A 23,646-nucleotide genomic window follows, 5' to 3' on the forward strand; every position below is an offset into this window, starting at 1 on the left:
GTTTTCCATTTTGATACAGGGGATTATATATATAGAACAGTGTGTGGATTTCCATTACGTACTACTCAAACAGTAATGTATTTTAAATGAATTGCAGGATGGCATACGACACTGAGGAATGTATGCCAGGTATCAGATATATGCAATCCCCATTTGCTGGAAGCATCATAAGGAAGGAGGTGGTTATTGATATTACGTACATTTGCGGTGGACCTGTCCACTAGCCTTGACATTTTAGAACAAAATGAATGGGGTTATTGAGATATGATACCTGGATTCAAGCTGTTCTGGGAACCATTAGTATTTCCACCATGTGATACAAAGGATATATAAGCGGACTGCCATAAACTTCTTTCAGATACAATCAGTGCTGCTAGGAGAAAGTTTTGCAAAACATTGGAGACAACTGTTTGTTCAATCAATAGACAGATTCAAAAGCAAACTCCATGGATACACTTGCATGTCAAAACTGATGGATTACATCTGAGTGACAGAAGGAAGGCAAGGCTGTAGCAATACCATTCAGAACCAGATGTCTTGTCACTGACCATATAGGGCTCACAGGTCCACAAATGTGACTACGAGCTTAGTAATGGCTGCGGCTCAGCGAGAGTATATATGCTTGGTTGGTATGCAGTATGTCCCATGATCTCATCAGTACATATGTATCTTCTGGCCTAAGGAGGACAAATGACCAGTAGTTTAATCATTTATTGATAAAGCGCACACTTAATGTAGCTCCTAAGGTGCACGGAACCCGGACACACAGCTTTGGCAAAGAAATAGCTGGCATCGCCGCCCCACACTTGTGCCCCAAACTAGGCTGTTGGTGCAATGGTGTGACCATGCCCCCCTTCAGACTTAAGTAACCCTTGCCTGATAGGGCATGCACAAGAAACTTGCGACCTACACAAGATGCCTGCCTCTTCCAGCCCTCCTGGTCCTTGGAGACTGTGGGGAAGGGGGCAGCAACAGTCTCCTCCTCCACTTCTGACACCTCCTACCTCATCGCCAACTGCTTGGACTCTCCCTCTTCCTCCAGCCCTAGCTCATGCCCCTTGGGTAGCACAAAAGCTCATATATCACCCATCCCCTCCCCTGGGTCAGCCTCTGGCCCTCTTGCCTCTGCAAGAAGTTCCTGGCAGTATAGGTGAATGTGTCAGTTTTGGTTTCTCTCAGTTTCTCATTCTTTCCAAGCTCAGTTCTTCACATTTTCACATCATGAAAATTCATAACCCATTTTAGTGTGAATCTGCCCCAATATGCACATATTTGTCTGCAATTTTGCCTAATGCACATTTTGCAAAACAACTTCCCTTTATATACTACATTTTCCCATGTTGTTTTCACTAATAGATATGCGTGCGTGCACACACACGCACACATGGGTGGTCCACTGTGGTCTTTCTCTCAAAGTTTCAAGGTATTTTGGGCAGTCCTCAGCAACATTTGATGTTCCCCCACAGCCATTGCACTGCCTTCCCAAAGCCAGGTAAGCAAGGCACTGGGCTTTGGGAATGAGGCACAAGGGCTCTGATGGGGTCTTAGAGTCCTCCCACCTCCTTCCCAAAGCCAGCACCTTGCTTACTCAGCTTTGGGAAGGTAGAATGAGGGCTGACAGGGGGTCAAATGTTGGCCTTGTTCCCCCCCATGTGCACAACAAGGCAGTGTGAGGCCCATAGGCTTCATGTCAAAGTACCCTTGTGGCCCACTTGATATGAAAAGATGGGACACACACAAAGAGATATATATGCCCACTTTGCATATACCTCTTTATACGCGTCGCATGGTTGGAGAACTACATTGCAAAATTTGCAGAAGTGAGAATTTTGAGGGACAACTGTGTTTCGGTTTGTGTGTGGCTTTGGGAAATGAGAATTCTTTAAGTTTACCGTAAAACATGATCTGAATCAAATATCTTCCCCATCCCTTTCAAGGCACAGCGGGACCCCACCCAGTTTGGGAATCCCTGAACCAAATGCAACCATAGCTGAGTGGAAGGATCCACGCAGAGGTTTGATCTGTGACATGTCCAGTTCAAAGGATCAGGCAGCAGATGATAGGAAAGGCTTCTGAGCCTGCAGAGCTGCTTCTAGCCAAGATTGATGATATGATGATATGGATGAATGAATAGTCTCACCTGGAATATACAGAGAGCAGTTTTCTATTTTGCAAGTATGGATTGACTTGTTTGTTGGAAGGAAGGAAGGAAGGAAGGAAGGAAGGAAGGAATAGCAGATCTTTCCCATATGATCCGATGGGAAAGACAAGACTTGGGGATACTGATCTCGATCACCAATGAAATGTGTTGATAGGTGGAGCGCTGTGCTGGCAGTGATGCACCATATCTATCTAAACCTCAGCCTTGCTTGTCTCCCAGTACAGCCAGATCATCTGTACTGCCCGCTCAAGTTCTGCTGCATTTGATTGCAAACAGCAAGCTATAATACAGGCCCAGCCGCTGGCACCACCTCAACACAGAGGGGAAAGAGTCTAGGAGTAGTTCCTGATCTCTGCTAGTTCCAAGAGGATCAGTGCTTCAAGAATGCATACTGGATGCTCTCCTCTGATTCAGAGTCTGTTTCAGAGTCTACATAGGTGGGGCGAGGCCGTGGGCCCAGGTTCACCAAGGATGAGTAATGCAGTTCCTCTTCACTCTTGTTCACCACATTCTCGTAGTCAGGTTTGGTGTCTCCCTAAAGCAGAAGGAGATACAAGTTGAGGGGAAGGAATGTAGCTTAGTGGTGGAGCAGAGGGTTTACTCTAAAGGCAAAGGGTCTCAGATACAACCCCTGGCATCACGCAGGGCTGAGAAAGAACCCTGGCTTCAAATTCCAGAGAGCTGCTGCCAGTAGACCATGGGTAGGCAATGTGGTATCCTCCAGATGTAATTAAACCCCAGTTCCCATCAGCCCAAGCATGCAGGACCATTGGTCAAGGATGATGGGAGCTGTAGTCCAACAACATCCAGAAGGCACTCAGTTGGGGAAGACTTCTCTACTGTGTTAGAGAGACCCAGGGTTACACTGAAATGAAAGTCCAAAGAAGGTCAATAAATGCCCATTTTTCAAAATGCAATATTTGAATTGAGTTGTATGGGGGGATCTCAAAATGTTGCAATTTGCCTGTTTTGATTGGATAACTGACTGACTGAATGAATGCATTATATAAACTGGAGTACATTTCATTTCATTGCATGTCATCTACCAACTTTCATACGTCAATTGTTGGCTAGTATATTGCAGAAGCAAAACTGGTGGTGGCTGCATAACAACTGTCCTGTGAGATGCTGTCAAATAGTGACCTCTGTTGCACAGCTGAGGAACCTGTAGTCCTTCCGATTCTGTTGGACTACAGCTCCCATCATCCTTGACCATTGGATGTTCTGGCTGGGGCTGATGGGAGCTGGAGTCCAAGAACCTCTGCATCCTTGCTCTAATACTTATAGAATATCACAAATGGTCAAATATTAGCTGCTGCTAGATTATAGCTGTTAAAATCATGCCTAATATCAAACAGTGTCCGCTGCTGCAGCTTTGCATTGTCAGGTACTATCTTCTGCATGCCAGATGCTGTCAGAATCCTGACAGCTGCAGAGAATGTCCATTATCAAAATCTGTCGAGAAGAAATGCTGACAACAAGGGTGGTGTTTGTTTGATGTTTGCAGCGCACACATAGCAAGCTGCCTTCTACTGAGTCAGATCACTGGTCCATTTACTGTACTTCAGTGTTGTCTGCAAGTACTGTCTTTCCAGGGTTTCAGACTAAGAATCCTCCCCAGCCCTCCCTGGCCCTTCATCAAAGCCTAGCATAGAATCTGCCTTGCATGGCAAGTTCAGCATCTCCAGGGCTGGAAGAGACTCCTGTCTGAAATCCTGGGGAGCTTCTTCCAATCAGAATAGACCAGGGGTAGGCAACCTAAGGCCCGTGGACCGGATGCAGCCCAATCGCCTTCTCAATCCGGCCTGCGGACGGTCCGGGAATCAGCATGTTTTTACATGAGTAGAATGTGTGCTTTTATTTAAAATGCATCTCTGGGTTATTTGTGGGGCACAGGAATTCATTCATATATTTTTTTCAAAATATAGTCCGGCCCACCACATGGTCTGAGGGATGGTGGACCAGCCCACAGCTGGAAAAGGTTGCTGACCCCTGAAATAGACAATACAGAGCTAAAAAGGCCAATAGTTTGGCTAGTTTTAAGGCAGCTTCCACCCAAAGCCTTGGAATATTTAGTAGAAACCACCTACACATTTTTCAGGGTGCTCGCTGCAAACTTAAGGAATAACAGCTTGGTTTTTTCGTGTGTTTTTTAAGGACCACAGTTTTTCATGATACTACATCTGCACTCCCACCCAGCCAAGCTACAACAGGTATCCCTATGCAGTTGATAAAACTTTCACATTTTGGATTTAGTGGTTAAGCTTCCTGGATGCAACAGAGCATCCTTCCCCACCTCAGTGCCTTCCAGACATCATTGGACTGTAACTCCCACCAGTCCCAGCCAGAATGGCCAACATTCAGGGGTGGTGAGATTTGTACATAGCTGTCAAGCGTCCCTTATTTGGCAGTACAGTCCCTTATCCCAGCACCATGTCCCGCTGCTGTCCCTTATTGATGATGTCCCTTAAATAAGCTACTGAAGGTAATGGAGCCCTTTCTATGTCCAGCAGTGCTTTGTCAACAACAAATTGTTGCTGTTTTTTTGTGTTGAATATATGCTATATGGTAATTTATGGACCTAGCAGGTATCTAAAGCCATTTGCACGCAACAAAATATGTATTTTATCAAAGTAATTGTTGATCCCTTATTTTGGCTGCTGGTCCCTTATTTTCAAATCTGTAAGTTGACAGCTATGGATTTGTAGCTTCATTAGAAGTGCCAATTAATACAGATCTAGGTTTGTTCCCCCCCCCCCATCTTTAGGGCAGGTCTTCCGCATGCCCCAAAACGTTTATTAAACAGTTGCTTGACCAGACTTCAAGAGATTTCTCTCCTCTCTCCCGTCTCACCACTATGGCAAGGAAACCCTCCTTTACCTATTGAATTTCTGCTTCTCATGCAGATAGCAGAAGGCACTGGCATACTGTAATGATTTTAAAAAGTAGCACAGCTAGTAGGAGATGCTGTTGACAGTGCATATCCCTGGGGCTGTGTTACGCTCTGCAGAGATTCTATCTCGGCCTTACAAAGGAAACACATGCTCGTCTTTTTTAAGAAAAATGGTTTTCACTTCAAGGGTGACGATTTCTTGTAAATTGCCAACAAGGGGGTGGGACAGCATAAGAAACCAGAAGCTGAATCAGGACAGCACGGCCCTGTGCATTAGCAAGCCTGATGATATGAGTTTCAAAGCAAATTAAAATTAAAAAAATAAATGGTACCCACTGAGTTCAGTTTTCACTTGTCCTAAAACAAATGCCATGAGCAACAAATCACTATGAAGGCAGTTCATTATCTTTCCAGAAGTGGATTACCTGGGAAGGTTAGGGATGGTTTACCTTTCTCTCGTGGTTGTGACATTAGCCCAGCTAATTAAAGGTATCTGGCATTTTATTTTGCCAGATTCGGGTGCTCTTTGTTTTTGAAGGTCCTTTAAAACAAAAACCACCTTCTCAAGTTGCTTTACAAAAACAGGGTGGAATTAAACCTGACTTTTTCATGACTCCAAAGGAGGGTGCTACTAAGGCAACTTCCCTAATCTGATGTTCTCCAGCTGCTTTGGACTACAACTCCCATCATTCCTAGTCAGCATGGCCAATCATCAGGCATGATGGGAGTTTTAGTCCAAAACAGGTGGAGGGTACCAGGTTGGGGGAAATTGCATCAGGGCTTCCCCTGTTCTGTTCTTCTCACCACACACCTATTCTACAGCTGACCACAAAGTTGAGAAAAATATTCTAGTGACAGCTTGAATTCCCTGTACTAAACTGAAAGCCGCAATTCTCTCTCTCTCTCTCTCTCTCTCTCTCTCTCTCTCTCTCTCTCTCTCTAATATATATTTAATTTTCTGTTTTACAATTTAAAATACTCATTTTACACCCTTGAGATATCCATGACTTCCATTCTTCTCTTTCCATGGTTGATTTTGCATATAATAAATCCCTGCACATTTTACAAAAACTATACCTATCTGTGTTCCGTTATTGCGTTCATCAAAACTTATTTACACTGTTGAATTTATCTTAATGCTGACAGCGTTTTCAGCTGTACACAGTTATGTCCCATATATTCAATACACGTTTATTGAAAGCCGCAACTCTCTGTGATGCTTTAAAAGAGGCAGACATATTGCTCTTAAACCTGTTTCTCTACAGTGTGAGTCAAACTGCCATTTGCAGTCTGAATGACAACCAAATTTAGTACATTACCTGAAACATTGGTCATGCTTGTGTTGGGACCGGACCCCTTTGAAGCCCCTACCTCCACCTTGCATAGACCAAACCTCACAGCGTTTTGGAGTTATGGGGGATACCTTGAGAGGACACCCTCCGTGGTCCTCTTTCCCTCTGTGAGTCTACCTCCTCACCGCAGCATCTCCAGGGTTCTCTGGTCAGTGGAGAACCTGCTAGGATGTGGGCCCCTGGCATACTTCCAACCATATGTCCAGACATGCCAACCATAGGAGATCATGGGCTACAATACTGGAGAAGCCAAGTCATTCACACATCCCATGGGATTCTGTTTTACAATGAAGATGTACCTTTGTGGGGAGCTGAGGTTTCTTTACCACACTGTAGATCACGGCATCATCCAAAGGTTGCGGTGCTTTGACACTGTAAAGATTTGAAGATTCCAGTTAGAAAAGCATTTGGAGTATGGAAGAGGAATTTAGTGCTTAGGCTGCCTGAGTGCAATATAGCAGCCTTTGTCAACTTTGTGCCCCCCATTAGACCACAGCTCCCATCATCCCCAGCCACCATGGTCAATGGTGAAGGATGGTTGGAGTTGTAATCTACATCCAGAATGCACCATGTTGCATTTTGTTGATTTTCAGTGGGTGGGTCCCTTACTGACTTTATACACTTTCCCATTCACAGGAGATGAGCAACAGAAGTACCAGATGCAAAGAAGAACCGGGGTTGCTGAGTCTTTAATCATCATGCAAACGATGTGGTTTCAGGATGGGCACATTTTCCCCACCCACCACATGAGAAGCTGTACCAACTGAAATCCCCCCTTCTACACCAGTGATAAACTCACAGGAGCTCTGGTGACCTCCTTTGTATCTGGTCCATCATAGGGAAGGAAGGAGAGAGAAAATATGGGCATTGGCAGTGTATAAAGGTAAAGGGACCCCTGACCATTAGGTCCAGTCGTGGCCGATTCTGGGGTTGCGGTGCTCATCTCGCTTTATTGACCAAGGGAGCCGGCGTACAGCTTCCAGGTCAGGTGGCCAGCATGACTAAGCCACTTCTGGCAAATCAGAGCAGCGCACGGAAACGCCGTTTACCTTCCTGCCTGAGTGGTACCTATTTATCTACTTGCACTTTGATGTGCTTTCGAACTGCTAGGTTGGCAGGAGCAGGGACCGAGCAACGGTAGCTCACCCCATCGTCGCGGGGATTCAAACTGCCAACGTTCTGGTCGGCAAATCCTAGGCTCTGGTTTAACCCAGAGTGCCACCCGTGTCCCTTACAGGCAGTGTATAGGAAGGGCCTATTCAGTGGTGGCTCCTTGCATGTGGAAGCCCCTTCCTACTGCAGTTCATCTAAACCCATCACTTGTCTGACTCCCCCTTCTTCTAAAAAAGGCAACGTATCTACCACAGCTTCCCGCAACCCTCTAGTCTGTTCCCCATCATACCTGGCATAAACAGTGCGTTCCTCGGACAAACTTGGAGGGAACCTGAGCGCCGCATAAGAAATTGAAGTTTCTGCACCCTGGTTCAGGAATCCAATGGACCCATCTGCTCCATTTTCTCTCAGCCTGTTGTTACCATTACACAGTTTTTCTCCCTTGGCCTAAGAAACAAAGCAGTGTTTACTCTCTTGCCTAGGACACCTTCATTTTCTCTGCAGGGACATATATTCCACCTGCCCACCCACACCTCCATGCAAAGGATTACAGTCTCCTGTGCCTTTTGAGATGTATTTCACAGGGTGTCCCATGTGTCACTCAGGGCTGAGAAAAGCCACCACTCCTGAAATTCAGAGCTACCCTGCCTCTGACTGTAAAGGTGGAACATAGTCATTGTGGCTAGTACCGACTGATATCTCCCATGAACTTATCTAATTCTTTTTCAAAGCAAGGGGATGGAAAACCAATTCCCACTGCACCACAGTCCCAATCGCAAGGCTGGAGGGATGACTCCCACAGGTTGCTACTTGCCACAAGGGAGAAGAAGCAACCACTGTCATCATACTTGGGACTGTGGTGCAGCTTCATCTAATTTGTCCTATTAATTCATGCTGATCGTCACAACCGCCAGCAACATCTAGAGGTCATTGGCTGGTCACAGAAGCAGCCATGTCACTTGTTATTTGCAAACAGATTCAACACCCTCACCCTCCCACAATGTACTGATACCAGTGGAAAATAAGACTTAACCTTCTTCACAAAAAATGAGCCTGATCTCCGTGCCCTTCCAGTGCCGGGGTCCAATGTTTTCTTCCTGCAATGGTAGAAAAGATACAGTTCTGTCCCATTGGGGCAGTTCACCAGAGGACTACCACCACTTCCAAACCCCTTCACCAAACAGAAGGTGTGTGTGATTTATAGAAAGTTGATAGGCATTATTTAAACTGTCAGATCATTGGTCAATCTCTTCTGCTACATATTTTGGAAACTGGTCTTTCTGTCTGTTCTCTACAGGTTTTCCCAGCTATCAAGCTATCGTTGCTAAATTCAGCATGAGAATTCTCAAGGTGGGGTAGTCGTTTTTGTCATTGTTGGGATGCCAAATGCCCTTCTAAATCAAGATGGCAGACTGAAGCTGGACATGGGTATGACTTTGATCATTTTTTGCCATAGGTTTGGCGACCTCTCCGGATTTCATCACAAAACAGCATGAGGTGTCAAGAAGTGGGGGCAGGAGGCTTCATCAAAGTTTGGGTGTCAGGAGCCAATGTGCAGCAGGATGGCAGGCCCAAATGTGACCTTGTCTGATTTTGGGCATGACTGGCAACTACACTATTCATTTAAAAAACACCTTTTTTGTTTTTACAAATTCCTGGACAATGCCAGACATTACCCACTAGTTATTTACAGTTACATACTGCTTACATGCCAAAATGGCTTCTAAGCAGTTTACAAGCATTAACTTGATTATAAACTCCATACATAATTAAATGCACAATGATACAATGCCAGCAGAACAGGGAAGCCTACCTCCTTCAGAAACACCACCAGTTAATGACCTGCCTGGGTCAAAGAGGCTCTCCCCACAACCACTTACCATCTCTGCACCACGTGTGACAGCAACCCCAGGAGGAAAACCGCAAATAGGACACTGCCCAGGCCAATCAGGGCACGCTTCAACACAGTAGCTCTGCTGTCTACATGACACAGAAAGGGAGAAAGCGCAGAATTTGCAACACCTGGCTGTAACGGCGAAAAGATTGTTGCCTGATCCCAAGCAGGCTTTTGTTCAGTTACACACTGAAGTCCACCAGGTTCCTCTCCTTGGCATCCATCTGCCTTGCAAGCAGTGAGAAGGGCCTGAGCTCAGCTGCAGAACATTGGCTTTGCATGCAGAAGGTCCCAGGCAGGGCTGTGTATACCCACTTTCTGAACCTCACCACCACCATCTAGTGCTCTGAGTGGCTGAGTTTGCTGCCATGTTTATTTCCCACAATAACTCTGACACTACAGCAGATCTGTATAGATTAGCAGTGGGGAACCTCTGGTCCTGGGCTCAAATACAGCCCTCCAGAACTATCTGTCTAGCTCTCAAGATTCTCCTTTGCCCATGCTCCTTGGTCAGGTCACAATACTCTCCCAAAATCACAGGTTGTTGGAAATGCATTGGATCGTCCTTCCACAATAATTATCAACATACAATTCTTGACAAAGGATGGTCATGCAGCTACTAAAACAACATTTTGCAAAGTAGAATTCTTGACCTGCCATTAATAACTACTCTAAGGTTACCAGACATCCCCATTTCCCAGGGACAGTCCCTGGATTTACAAATCAGTCCGCATACAAAATCCTATCATTCCTATTGAAGTTGAAAAGTGTCCCCGGATTCATTGGAAAAAATCTAGTAACCTTAAACTACTTACAGGACACAGTGATGCCCATGGGCGGTGACTCCTGCTCAGAGATGCTATTGGAAGTTTTGCAGTGATAGGATCCTGACTGGTCGACCTGGATTTTCCTAAGCTGAAGTATCTTGGAAGTTTCCTGGAGCCTCTGTTTGTTCCAGTACCATGTGTAAACATCAGCTGGTGGGAAGGCATCATTATCGCATCTCAATGAGATACTCATTCCCTCAATGATAGCATCCTGGGTGCTCAGGAGTAAATGGACATTGCGAGGCCCATCTGCCAAGAAGAAAGGCAGGGAAGATACATTCAGCACTGTCCAGTATTTGTCTTAAGGCTCTCAATATGACTCAAGGGTTGCTGGTGCCCTTTGGGGCTTATAGGGCAGAAGACAGAGAGAGACCAACAGTAGGTGAAGCCAGAGCTATTGAGAGGCAGATCCAACTTTTTAACTTGAATTTTGCCCCCCTCCTTTTTCCCTGCTGTGTTCTAGAAAGGAAACAATGAAACTAAGGAGGATGGAATGGACAGCTCTGGTTCTAATTAAAAGGCAAGGGTTGAAGAAAAGATCTTGGAAGCTTGTCCTCAGCTAGAAGCAATGCTTGGAGGACAGGCAGGGTGATTTGCCATTTGGCGGGCCTCAGGTAGCAATAGCTGCCTAAGCAGACCCCACCTGCCCCACTGCCCCAATTTATAGGGGTGAATTGGGGCTGGTATTGACCCCGATTTCAGCTGAAATCTCACTGAAATTGCACAAGATCTTGTGAAGTGCACAATATCTTGAATGGTTTCAGGCTAGATCTCACCCGAAATTGGGGAGATCTCTCCTGAAATCAACACTTCTCCACCAGTGAAGGAAACGGCAGGGAGGGTGGTGGAGGCAGCGGTGCCAACGGCAGGGCAGAGTGACACTTCCCATTTTGGCTCAAGCAGCGAAAATGGATGGGCCACCCCTGAGGACAGAGTAAGGGAATCAGGTACTTGGGGTGGGGTCCTCATCAGCCATCTCCAGCACTCTCTCCTTTCCATACTCACAACGGACACTCAGCCAAACTGGTGAGGACTGTGCTGAGCCTACTTGGTTGCTTGCTGCACAAAAGTAACTGCCAGAATGCTCAGGGGTCACTTTCGGGATGGTCACCGTAGAGTCCAGCTGCAGCTGTTGCCCTTCTTTGTACCATATGTAGGTGAGCTCCTGGGGGTTGGCTTCTCTCACTTCGCATCTCAGCTTAACAAAGCTGCCTTCTTTGATCATCCCCAGGGGCTCTCGCACAGCTTTCACATCCTTGGGACCAACTGCAGGAGGAGAGACCAAAGGCAATGTATGAAGTGCCCCACCTGCCCTTGCACCTGAACACACATGCAAAACCCGCCACACCGCTGAATAGAGATTCCTCTGCAGTAAATCTGAGTGATCAACCTCAATTTTCAGCTTGAAAAGCACATACCTGCTGCACTCAACAGCCCTGCTTTTGGCAGTTGCCTTTTTTAAATAGTGCCAACAGTGGGTGCCCACCCCTTGAGGAGCATCAGAAAAAAATGTTCTCCAAAATCTTTCTGCCATAGCGGGTCTGCCTGTGTAAGTTGCGACTGATAATGGCTCATAATTTCTATAGGCAAGCATCCTGGCCTCTGTCATGTATAAGGCTGCTAACAATTTGGGATCTCAGGTGTAAGATCAGTCTACGCTAAGAGGCTCTATATGCCAAAGAGTACACCTTTCTCGTGATTTGGCTAAGTTATTTAAATTCAACCTGCAATTCTCTAAACACGTAGTGGAGCCACATAGCCTGTGTGGCTCAAGTTTGCGAAATGACTGCACCTTCCTTCCCATAACCTCTCCCTCTGCTTGACTGGTACATGTGCTCCAGGTCTTCCAGTAGCATTACTTACAGAGTGTTCTCACAGAGATGGGTGCAGATGCTGTACAGTTGATCACGTTGCAAACTTCACATTTGTAAATGCTGACCTTTTCAGGTGATGCAGTAAAGGTGTACAGTTCCTGAGTATGAGTTATACGTTTCCCTGACTTGTACCAGTTATACCATTTGTGACTGGGGTTACTGCTGCCCACAGAGCAGTTCAGTGGGACAGTGTCTCCTTCTGTTATGGGCTGACGGCTATTAAGGGTAAGCTGGACATTCTTGGGAGCATCTGGAAAATCAAATCAATGCTTTTTTTATTCCTGAGAAACATCATCCATGATGTGCGTAGTTGGGAGATGTGCACAATAATCAGTCACACACAAAATAGCAAAGAATGAGCATAAATACCTATAAATACAAATGTTGCACATTGACGAGTTAATATTGATAATCTCCAAGTTGTTTATGTGCACGGTTGCTGGTCATTTTCCAGAAGTATTTCATTTCTACATTTATACCCACTTTCCAAAAGTTGAGTTATAGTCACAATAACATGGGAAAGGTTGCAGCTTAAAGATTGTAGTTCAATCTCTGACATCTCCCACAATCTACTGTGCCCACTAGGCCTGGAATCCTGAGCTGTTTATTTCTTTGAATAAAGAGTTAACTTCAGTGACATCATGTGAGTTATTACTGACCAGCTCCTGGCACCTGCCCTGACAGAATCACTACCCAATTTCCCAGTCCCACTAGCATGATCAGCATCATTCAAATATCACCAGCAGAAGCATGGAAGCAGTCAACACACATGGGCTGCTAGTCTGCCACACTGTGGATGCCCCCAAGTATAAATTATGTAGGAGCAGGTGAGCAAGAAATTGCTCATACTGAAAATGCAGTAGTGGGCCTTGCACATTCAGATTTACAGCCTTTAAAAGGAAGGGCCATAGCTCAGTGGTAGGGTATCTGCCTTGCGTGTGGAAGGTACCAGGTTCAATCCCCAGTATCTCCACACAGGGTTAGGAGAGTCTCCTGCATGGAACTTTGAGCCATGGCCAGTTTAGACAACATAGAACTAGATGGGACCAGTGGTCTGACTCTGTATAAGGCAGCCACCTCTGTTCTTAAATGAAGGATTCAATGGCCTTAATTCACTCTGCACTAGCCAGCAAAGGAGGATCATGAACATGGAGAACATCAATAGAGGAAGGTTGGTGGTGCCCAACTCTCTCCATAAGCTCTAACCAGAGAGTAAAGGATTCACCCTCCACCTCCACCAGCATGGTATTCAAGGGCTGTGCACAAGCAGGATTGGGACAAGATTCACTCAAGGTGGCTGGTGCTACTATCCCAATTCAGCTTGCAGAAATCAAGCAGAGTTGCTCGTTTATACAAACAGCCTTGCTTGACCTCTCATTGCATCCCAAGGTAAGAGCTTCAGGACAGCCCATAGGAATCAGGCCAAAGGCCCATCTCACAGTGGTCAATAACCACTGTGCATATGGGAAGTCCTTAAGCAGGACATGAACACAAGAACACTGTCCCCACTTGAGATTTCCAGCACATAGCCTCTGATGGTGGAGGTACAACAAAGCTGTCATGTCCAGCTGCCATTGATAATCTTCTCCAGCAAATACGCCCAACTGTCTTTTAAATTTGTATATGATGTGCCACATACTTTGCATGCAAGTGGTCAATATTCCTGGTACCTCCAGGGTTTTTATAAGGATCAGGTGGCAGCTGACGCAGAGCACAGCTATGACCCTGCCAGTCAAAGTCCAAGCTACAGACCCTTCACTTCCTGAAACTGAGGTTACTTACACTGAACATCCAGGGTGACGGATGAGGATGTTGAATTTCCAATGGTGTTCCAGGCTATGCAGTAATAGGTACTGGAATCTCTGGCCTGGATAGCCTCAAAATGCAGCTCCTTGTCAGTTCCAATTATGCCAGACTCCCTATCTTTATACCAACCATGGCGGTTGGTGGCAGGATTCCCTCGGGAAGAGCATCGCAAAACCACGTTGTCCCCTTCTTTGATTCTCCCTGGTGACACGTCAATCTTCACATCCTTTGGTGGATCTGGGGTAGAGATATTATGGACACTGAAATCAGGACTCTTGTTTCAGGGCAAGAAAATGTGTATGCTTCCTTGGGGGACAAGAGAACTGTGAGAGAGTAACGTGTGTATTCAGGGATTGGTGAAGGTAGCAAAACTGGCCCCACCATATGGAAGGGTGAGTCAGCCCACTCCAGGAGGGACATTTTGAGATACTGTTAGAAGACAGATCATTACTATGCTGATGATGACTGCTGTTGGCATCCACCTGCCTTGAGAGACAACAGAGTGTGCTTCCGTGGGTTTAGTCAAATCGCTGCGTTAGCAGCATCAAAGTGACCTCCATATGGCACGAGCCTGGGCAGTGGGTATGGAGGTCCTGAGCTGCCCTGAAGAGAAGACCCCCTTCTCCGACTTGCTTGTGTGGCCCACAAGAAAGCAGAGCAACATGTTTGGCACCAGCTTGGCTGCAGGAGTTGCCAGAAGGAGGCACCATCTATACAAGGCACCATCTAACCATCATAGAGACTCCACTCTGGATCAGAGTTTTCCTTCTCCTAGATGGGCTACCTTCCCAGGGTTGATGAGCCCATCTGCCCCCCACTCCCCTCTACAGCAAGTGCAGAAACTGTCTCCTTGACCATTGGACCCACTTTGGTCTCATCTGTTCAGTCTGCCAGAGCCTGTCTTCACACACAGGGGAAGTCACAGTAAGACTTCACTTTTATCATTACCATTGACTGCCACCTCTGCTACCACCGTGTCAACAGAATCACTACTGCCCCCTCTATCATCATCATCATCAGTTAATTAACTGATGGTGATTATGATGTTTACTGCTGTGGTATTAATTTGGCCAACCATTATTTATGTACAGTATATATTTTCATCCCACCTTTCCTCCCAGGAGCTCAAGCTGCTGAGTGTGGTTCTCCACCTCCCCATTTCATCCTCACATCAATCCTGTGAAGTAAGCTAGGCTGAGAAATGGTGACTGGGGTCCAGGAACTCCCAGTGAACTGCATGTCTGAGTAGGGATTATAATCCTGCTGCTGAAGATCCTGGTCCAGCATGCCACATTAATCAGGGTGAGTCAACCCAACCCCAGGAGGGAGATTTTGGGATAGCATTAAATAATTTTCTCATCATATCTGTTATTTCTCATTTGGGGGTGTTGGAAAAGTCCACAGAAAGGTGTTCAGATACTGCAGTTCGGCACCTATGGGGTTAAATGAGGCCATGTCTATGCTTCCTCCAGACCCAGCCAGCCACCAGCCAGCCCTGGATGCAACCCTGCCCATCTTTGAAGAAGAGAAGAGTTTGGATTTGATATCCCGCTTTATCACTACCTGAAGGAGTCTCAAAGCGGCTAACATTCTCCTTTCCCTTCCTCCCCCACAACAAACACTCTGTGAGGTGAGTGAGGCTGAAGGTGATTGGACTTAAGATTGTATTCTAAAGGTACATTTCATGCAAGACCAATGATGCAGGTTTACAAACTATATTGGTGTGTGTATAGAATTGGCTTTAAACAAGCTTTTTCCTGTTTCCTGTCCTGATAGTCACACAGTGCATGAAAATCAGAAGGAGAAAGTAGTTCTCTTCTGGAATAAGAAAAGTCCCTCAGAAGAGGAAGGAAGAGGCGAGTAATGTCTGTAAATCTTGATGGTCATCATTCACCAGCCCAACAAAGAAACTCACACTGGACATTGATGGTCAGTTCTGAGCTACCGGATCCAACTGTGTTTTCAGCTGTACATTGATAGACACCAGAATCTTGTTCTCCTACAGATTCAAATTCCTTTATTGGGCTCGTCCATTCATATTTCCGCACTTTGTTCCAGGACCATTGGTATGTAACTTCAGGGTTGCTACTGTTGACTGTACATGCAAGAGAGAGTTTCTCCCCTTCTCGGACTGTGATTCCAGGCATAGCGCTCAGCTTAACTCTTTTGGGACTATCTGAAATAAATAAAATATGGAAGTCATAAGTACCATCAGAAAGTGACAGCAGCTGCAAGGCTGGAGGTCCTAGAATATAATCAGGGACCCTTAATTATAACCCCCTCCCATCTTGCAAGGATCCCCTCACATTTTGTACTCAATAACAGACATCCTTTCAAATGTGACAATCACATGCTTCTTGCTATTGTAAATGCCTAAGCCAGAGCCCACCATCCCTCACAAGATTCAGAGTTCAGATGATGGCTTTTCAGATGTTTCCTGGTCATTGACCGTATTAAAGATATTTGATTTGATGGCTTTTCAGAGGAACAGAATCTTGTGCAGTTCAGGCAGAATATCTTTTTTCCAGATTTCCCCCACATAGCCCAGTTTCATCCCCCCCCCCCCGAATACTCACATTTCACCTCCAATGTCATGGTGCTCTGGGATATCTCTGTCCCATTGTGGCTTTTCAAAGTGCATGTCAGCATTTTCCTGTGATCTTCCCAAGTTGGAGTAAAACTCAGAACAGTCTGGACTTTTCCATCTCTATTGGTTGTTTTTTGGGAAGACATACGACTCTCCTCCAAGCCGCTGAAAGTCAACATAATTGGCTCATCGGGGCAGTGGTAAAATACCCAGCAGGTCACTGTCACTGGCCACTGTTCTCGGATTTGCGCCATTCTGCTTTCTATTTGGGGTTTGGGTGGTGACACTGCATGCAGAAAATTAAAAAGGAAAATTCCAAGTCATTGATCAGGCAAAGCTGTAGACCAGAGATGGAGAACTTGTGACTCTCCGCATGTCCTTGGACCCCAGCTCCCATCAGCCTCAGCCAGCATGGTCAGGGGTGATGGGGATTCTAATCCTGCAACTTCTGGAAGTTTAAAGGTTCCCCTCCCTGATCTAAGGGGAAGCTGTTGAGCAAAGAAGAGCCTTGATCATCTATCCAAAAATGGCAAGAAGCATCCAGGCCCATTTTTAACCCCTTCTGTGATGCAGCATGTTAGCATAGTTATACCTGCCTCTGAGTTGATATTTGTCAAATGGACATTTGCAGATATGATTTTATTCCTTTTTTTGTAGAACTTGCAGAGGTGGTTTTCTTGATTTGAAGCTCACATGAATTTTTTATTTTATTTTTTAAAGCTGAACTTGTGTATACAGTATCCCCATATTTAACTTGCATGCCAATTCAGGGCCATCAGGCTATAAAGCAGATTATAAATTTGTTACGTAGTAAAATAAATAAATAAATAAATATTTGATTCTTTTTGCATAACAAAGTGCTGTGGAAAACTCAGCACTAGATACTGGCAAGGCAAATAAGAACACAGTGCATTGTATCTATAGTAGTTAATCTACTTAGGTCCATTATTTTCATTGGGTCTACTCTGAGTGGACTAACGTTTGATGCAACACAATGTAGCTGATGAATGACACATTAGTTTCACACAAAGATATGGCATGGCTGCCTAGCAAATACATTATTAGTATCATTGAACAAACCCTTAGGAAGGGATTCCAGAAATGTTCTTCAGTTACCAGTCTACCCATTACTGTTAGTCTACTCTTGAGATCCCTTCCAGTTCCATAATTCTTTGATTCTATGACTCCTATAGGATTATAATTACAGCATTAGAAAAGTGAAAGTTTAGGACTCTACCCGAAGACCTATTTAATGAATGTTCATCTTTATAGTGGTATCTCGGGTTACATACGCTTCAGGTTACAGACTCCGCTAACCCAGAAATATTACCTCGGGTTAAGAACTTTGCTTCAGGATGAGAACAGAAATCACGCCGCCGCGGCACGGCAGCAGCAGGAGGCCCCATTAGCTAAAGTGGTGCTTCAGGTTAAGAACAGTTTCAGGTTAAGAATGGACCTCCGGAACGAATTAAGTACTTAACCCGAGGTACCACTGTATTTCCTTGCATTAAACTTACACATAGTATATCCCTGTTGACCATTTGTTCTGATTTGATCACAGGGCAGTTATGCATCTGTTATTCATATTGATTTCTTTATGAGGTATTTACTCATCTTCCCACATTAGTCATTTGCTCACCCCACACATTTCAGTGCATGACCCTGTCACTTGCCAAGCTACAGAAAGGCTGATTCTTTTAAAAAGTGAATTCTTGCACTAGGGCAACAGAGCACTTAAAAGAGCATAAATCTACATATGTGGTATGCACTTGAATGTCTCCCACAAAACAGTGACAGCCTGGAGGTGCCCTTAGCTTCCAGACTACTTGACCACTTTGGCATGAATGGAGGACAAATCATCTCTGAAAGTTTCTTACCGTTAACATTAACAGCAGCAGGAGCAAACCACATGTCTAGATGCTGATTGTTTCCAACGAAGCCATAAAGTCTTGCTCCATATGTGCCACTGTCATTTTTCTGGAGATGAGAGATCTTCAGGCTGCAGTTTCTCTTGGTTAAATTCCCAACAAAGATCACCCGATCCAGAAAGTGGGGACTTGTTGGAGTCCGGTAGTTCTCTGAGGTCGAAGAGCCATTGTATAACATGATACCAGTATAATCTTTCAGAGTGTCTTCATACTCAGGGTCAAAATACCAAATCAGGAAGAAGTTGTCAACCCGAAGCCTCTTATATGTTAGGCTGATCTTGCATGGAATCAGAATACAGGATCCTTCCCACGCAGCCAGATTATTCGGTGCAATAGTCAATATATTTTCATAACCCAAGATACCTAAATCGGAAAACAACATGTGATATTTTGCTCAGCTCCCACCATGCGTTCAGAAGGATGATGAAAATGGTTTGAAGGCAGTGCTCTCTAATCAAAACTAAACTAAACTTCTGACTACCTCTCCAGACTGGTGGCTTTTTTGCAGGAATATTCTGAAACATGTCAATAGCAATGCAATAGTGGGGGATTTAAACTGGACCATTGACACATCATCAGAAGCACTTTTAGGGTGGCAGGAGTGGTGTGGTCCCACTGAGCACTACCTTGCAGGGGGCATCAAGACACGATTTCAGAATGGAGCTACGGGGGGGGGGGGGCTCGTGGAATTTTAGTGTCGCAAAGGGCACTGCTGAAATCTGAGAGCCCAACATCCACCACTGCCTTCTCCTCATTCTTTTCTAAAGACCAAAGAGAGCAGTGGTGCTTAAATGAGACCAGAAGCCCAATTTGCTTTTGTTGGCAAAAATCAAACCTGCATCACACTTGCATTACCTGGAAGGAAGAGCAGACAAAAGAAGCTCCTCATTGTGAATTCATGCAAGGGCCAAATCTGGAAGCAAGGGGATGGAAATGGATTATTGATTCATTCAGTAACAGTTATTTACCATCAAAAATATATTCCCAGAATCATAAGAATGTGTATGGAAATGTGCTTTTATGCACCTTGGTGGAAGGAGGAGAACCTGTCACAAGCTCTATTCCTGTCTATTGAGCTTCTTCTCCCATAGTACTCCTATGGGAAGGGCCGTAGCTCAGAGACAGAGCACATGATTTGCATGCAAAAGTCCCAGATCCAATGCCTGTCGTCGCAAGGCATGGAGAGATTCCTACCTCAAGTCCTGGAGATTTGCTGCCAGTCAGTAGGCAGTATTGACTTGAATGGACCAATGAGCCTGTGTGGTGTAATGGTTAGAGTGCTGGACTATGACTTGGGAGACCAGGGTTCAAATCCCCACTCTGCCCTGAAACTCACAGGGTGACCTTGGGCCAGTCACCATCTCTTCACCTTACCTACCTCACAGGGTTGTAGTGAGGATGAAAGGGAGGAGGGAACCATGTGCACCACCTTGAGCGCCTTAGAAAAAGAAAGGTAATAAGTAAACAATAAATAATACCAATGGGCTGACTCTGTGTATGGCACTTTTCAATGTCCCTAACTACCAGGAAGACAGCCGTCTCCAGTAAACATAAAGGATGGGGGGGGGGGAGAATACAAATTCAAATCCATTATGTTCACAGGAGCCAGAAAGTTTTGCATGCTGCTGGGAGTTGTCTTTGAATTTCATCCTTGCTTTCATAAACAATAAAAATCACCAAACCAGTACAAAAGAAAATTAATATTTTGTTTCTTTAAGCAGATTATTGGGGGAGGGGTCACCAAAGCGACTCCCCAAACCGCTTTCTGCCGATCAGCTAATGTAGTGCCCTTCCTATTTAACAGTAGTGTTTCCAGAGATTTCAATACTTGTTGTCCAATCACTATAGAAATTTCTGCAAAGACCACAGTCCAAAAGTCTGACACTTTGTCCTCCACCTGACCTTAAATTACCTCGGCTCCTTATATCCTCTCCAACAGGATCTCTAATTAGACACCTTCGTTTGAAACAGTCTCATATTTTTGCATTTTTGCATTATTTTCAATGCATGTTCTCTCATGGTAGATAAAATGGATGTCAATGGGAACCTTAACCACATAGAAGTCCACCCATTGTCTTCAATCAAAATATTCCAGTGTGACTCCCACATCCATTTCAGGCCTGCTGTAGAGCCCATATCAATGCTCAGAAGTAGGATATAAATAGGAGACTCCAACCTCTCCACTTCCCCCTCAGAGCTCAGAAATACTAGCTTGATCTGCATGAGAGCAAGGAAACTTCTTAAGAACATTCCCAAAACAATACAGCTATATTGCATACAGAACTTACAATTCTAAATAAGGAGAAACCAAAATGGACCAATTTCACCAACCATAGTGAACATGTACTGAATTTGCCTTGCAAAATTGAAAGCCCCTTTTCAAACTCCTGCCTGTTTCGATCTGGCCACTGACAGCTACTGCTTTTCCGGCATGCTGAGATGCTGCAGGAAGTACGGTGAAGCTTGGATCAGAAGACTTAGACATGCCAGGCCCTGTGACATCCCCCCTATGAGTGCAGGGCAGTGCAGGGGTCTCAGGCTGCCCCATCAGCTGTCCATCTTGTTTTACTTTGCCATCAGCCCCATGCTGTCTCTGTCTCCTCTTTTTCGCAGAGGCAAGACTCAGCAGACTGAGCTGCTCTACTAGAGTTCATCCTCCCCTTGCAATAAATAGACTTTGCAACCTGTATGCCTGCCCACCCCAGTTGTAGCATCCCTTACAGAGTCAGGCCATCAATAGGATGTGCAGCTATACCCTCCGACATTCCTCAGATGAAAACAGGAACATTCTATTTCACATCAGTTTCTGTGCTTGAGCACTTCCTCCTGATCAAGTACAAAAGTTATTAGAGGAAGCAAACAAAACTGAAGTATTTTAAGCACAGAAAACTTTGAATTTATGTATTGCATTTGGGAAAGCCGGAGGGGAGGGGGGAAACAAAACCCAAATCAATAAATACAACTAACTGTGTGTGCATATACACACAAAACATGAACAATAAATGCAACATTGTAAAAATAAATCTTCTTTTCTTTGGCGATCACTCGTAGCCGAGTAAGATTGTCTTCCATAGACACAGTTTTAACAATGAGTTGGTAAGTGACTGTGGAGGCCAATTCCGGACCCACGTGTCCTTCCACAGTGCGGACATTGGTTTCTTGGGCCGGAGTTGATCACAGACAGACACATGGGTGAAAAGAGTTCTGAACCGAATTCAAAGGCTGCTTGTGGTTGGACCTCCCTAGGGTTGGGAGCGAAGTTTGGTTCAGTCTATATTTTAATGTTCAACTACCTACTTCTCATTTCCTGAAATAAAGTGTTGACCAAAACTCAGCTATCCTTTGGCCGTTCTCCAAATGCACAAGTCTTCCATCAAAACGCCCATTTAAAATGCACATGGAGGGGGAAGTATGCATTAAAATGCATATATTGGTAGGAATGACCACATTAAAAATGCTTTCTGTTAGGTAAATTTGCTTGGGAAAATGTATCTATAAGGCAAAATGGCATACAAAGGTGTACAATTTTTAAAAAAGATACTTTAAAGGAAAAAAGCAAACGAATGTGGAAATGTGGCAAACCAAAAATTAAGATAGGATACATGAGAAATGGAGTGAAGCCAACTTCAACAAATCCGACTACCGCATGACCTCCTACCAATCTTTCTAACACATGGGTCAAAGAACAGTTTGTATTACCTGTGTAGCTGTATCTTTAAATGAAGGGAATGGAAGGGTTTCCTCACCCCCACCCCACCCTGCTACACATTTTGACAGCATGATACTGGATCCAGATCGGAACCCAAGAGGCAGGGAGGAGTGCCTGTTAGAAGGCTTTAACTGTTTGCTTCAAATCTCAATCAGAATTGAGAGTCCCAAACCTACTCAACTGAGATAAACAAAATCTTGTTTTACTTTGCCAATTGCAGGTGAAGAGAAGCCACAGTGGGGGGTGAAGGGTTAACACTGCCTTGTTTCCTGATTGGGTCCCCCACAGTGACAAGCTGTGTAAACAAACACACCTGCATTGAAAGGCACAGCTATGTAACATTTACATCTCCTTTACAGAGTTTCTCCCAGCAGGGAAGTGATGGGAAATGTTTCCCCAACCCCAACCCTGTACATTGGGCTGCTGTCTGGAGGAGACAGTTTGCCCAGGGACCTGCCAAACCTACAGCCAGCCCTACATGGATCACAACTGCTAGTTGCCTTGTTCACACAATAGACTGAACAGAGGTGCCAGCTGCCTCTACACAGTACAAGGGTTTGCATGAAACAGTTTGCATGTGTTGATTTGCAAAGCTCCACTGTTGTGTACACAGACCCGACTCCCATTGAACATTAGATGTGAATATCTGCGAGTGTGTACAGCTCAACTGCCTAGCTACACAGGTACACAGATTGTACCCTTGCTGTGTGTCACCTGCGAACACCCCTGGTGAGACATCCCCTTATGGGTCATTCATCAAAAAACCCTTAGAAAATCAAAGCTCTCGAGTAAGAGTTATTTCCCTAGGAATCATTCATTTGTATTCCTACCTGATAGTGAAGATGCAGGCGAAGGCTGAGGAGCTCAGCTTAGCTGTGTTAAGAGTGCCCTTTCAGGGCTGAGTGCAGCTGTTTGCCAGGGTCCGATTCAGCCAAGCTGTGATGGCCCAAAATAACAATAAACCCAGCAGCAACTAAGGCTGTGCATCTGTCACAAGAACTTCCCTCTTTCTGCCCTGAGCAGAAGATCTGGGGGCATCTGGTTCTGCTGCTTCAAGCTTGGCTGAGTCTCTGCGGTTCAGGGTGAGGTGTTTTTGTTAGAAGAGTAGCCTTCCCACGTTGCTGTGAGTTTGAGACCGGAGCAATGCATGGCTGGTCAGCAGGAACCCCTGACAGCAGAGGACCATCCAATGTTTCATTTAAGGAAGGGGTGGGCCCAAACATCAGCTGCAGGCATCTGCCGGATTTCATGTGGGTGGCAAGAAGGGGGGGGGGGTGGAAGAAGGAAAAACAGGGTAGCAGAGAGAGGGTAGCAAACGTAACTCCATAGTGACCAACATAACATTTGTATGCTGCTTTGCATAATATTTTGTGTTTTAGCTAATATTATTTGAACTCCAGTTAAGATTAAACTGTTTGTGTGTTAACTGGTTTAATCCTCAAGCTGTATGTCATAGTTTAAATGCTTTCTTTTCACAGTATTTTAAAACTGATGTGACCAAT

At 45.1% G+C, this 23,646-nt stretch overlaps 1 protein-coding gene across 2 annotated transcripts; it reads right to left on the bottom strand.

The window, feature by feature from the left end:
* Positions 1–696: 696 nt before the first annotated feature.
* On the bottom strand, positions 697–23,284 carry LOC308484108 (B-cell receptor CD22-like). 2 transcript variants are annotated; one of them, XM_081018679.1, is made up of 14 exons: positions 22,975–23,284; positions 19,291–19,348; positions 18,385–18,798; positions 16,497–16,793; positions 15,836–16,096; positions 13,897–14,157; positions 12,104–12,364; positions 11,246–11,506; positions 10,229–10,489; positions 9,400–9,499; positions 8,553–8,616; positions 7,809–7,966; positions 6,706–6,778; positions 697–2,696 (listed from the first exon to the last, which is right to left on the bottom strand). In XM_081018679.1, exons 2-14 carry the CDS (start codon positions 19,322–19,324, stop codon positions 2,532–2,534), a joined length of 2,610 nt encoding a protein of 869 aa, XP_080874805.1. In that variant the 5' UTR covers positions 19,325–19,348; positions 22,975–23,284; the 3' UTR covers positions 697–2,531. The 2 variants fall into 2 exon arrangements, with proteins under 2 accessions (XP_080874805.1, XP_080874806.1); XM_081018680.1 differs by lacking the exon at positions 12,104–12,364 and having other exon boundaries at positions 22,975–23,282.
* Between the last annotated feature and the right edge of the window lie 362 nt (positions 23,285–23,646).

This window comes from Podarcis pityusensis (genome assembly GCF_964106645.2).
Source record: "Podarcis pityusensis genome assembly, chromosome: 8".
In the NCBI taxonomy this organism is placed as follows: domain Eukaryota; kingdom Metazoa; phylum Chordata; class Lepidosauria; order Squamata; family Lacertidae; genus Podarcis; species Podarcis pityusensis.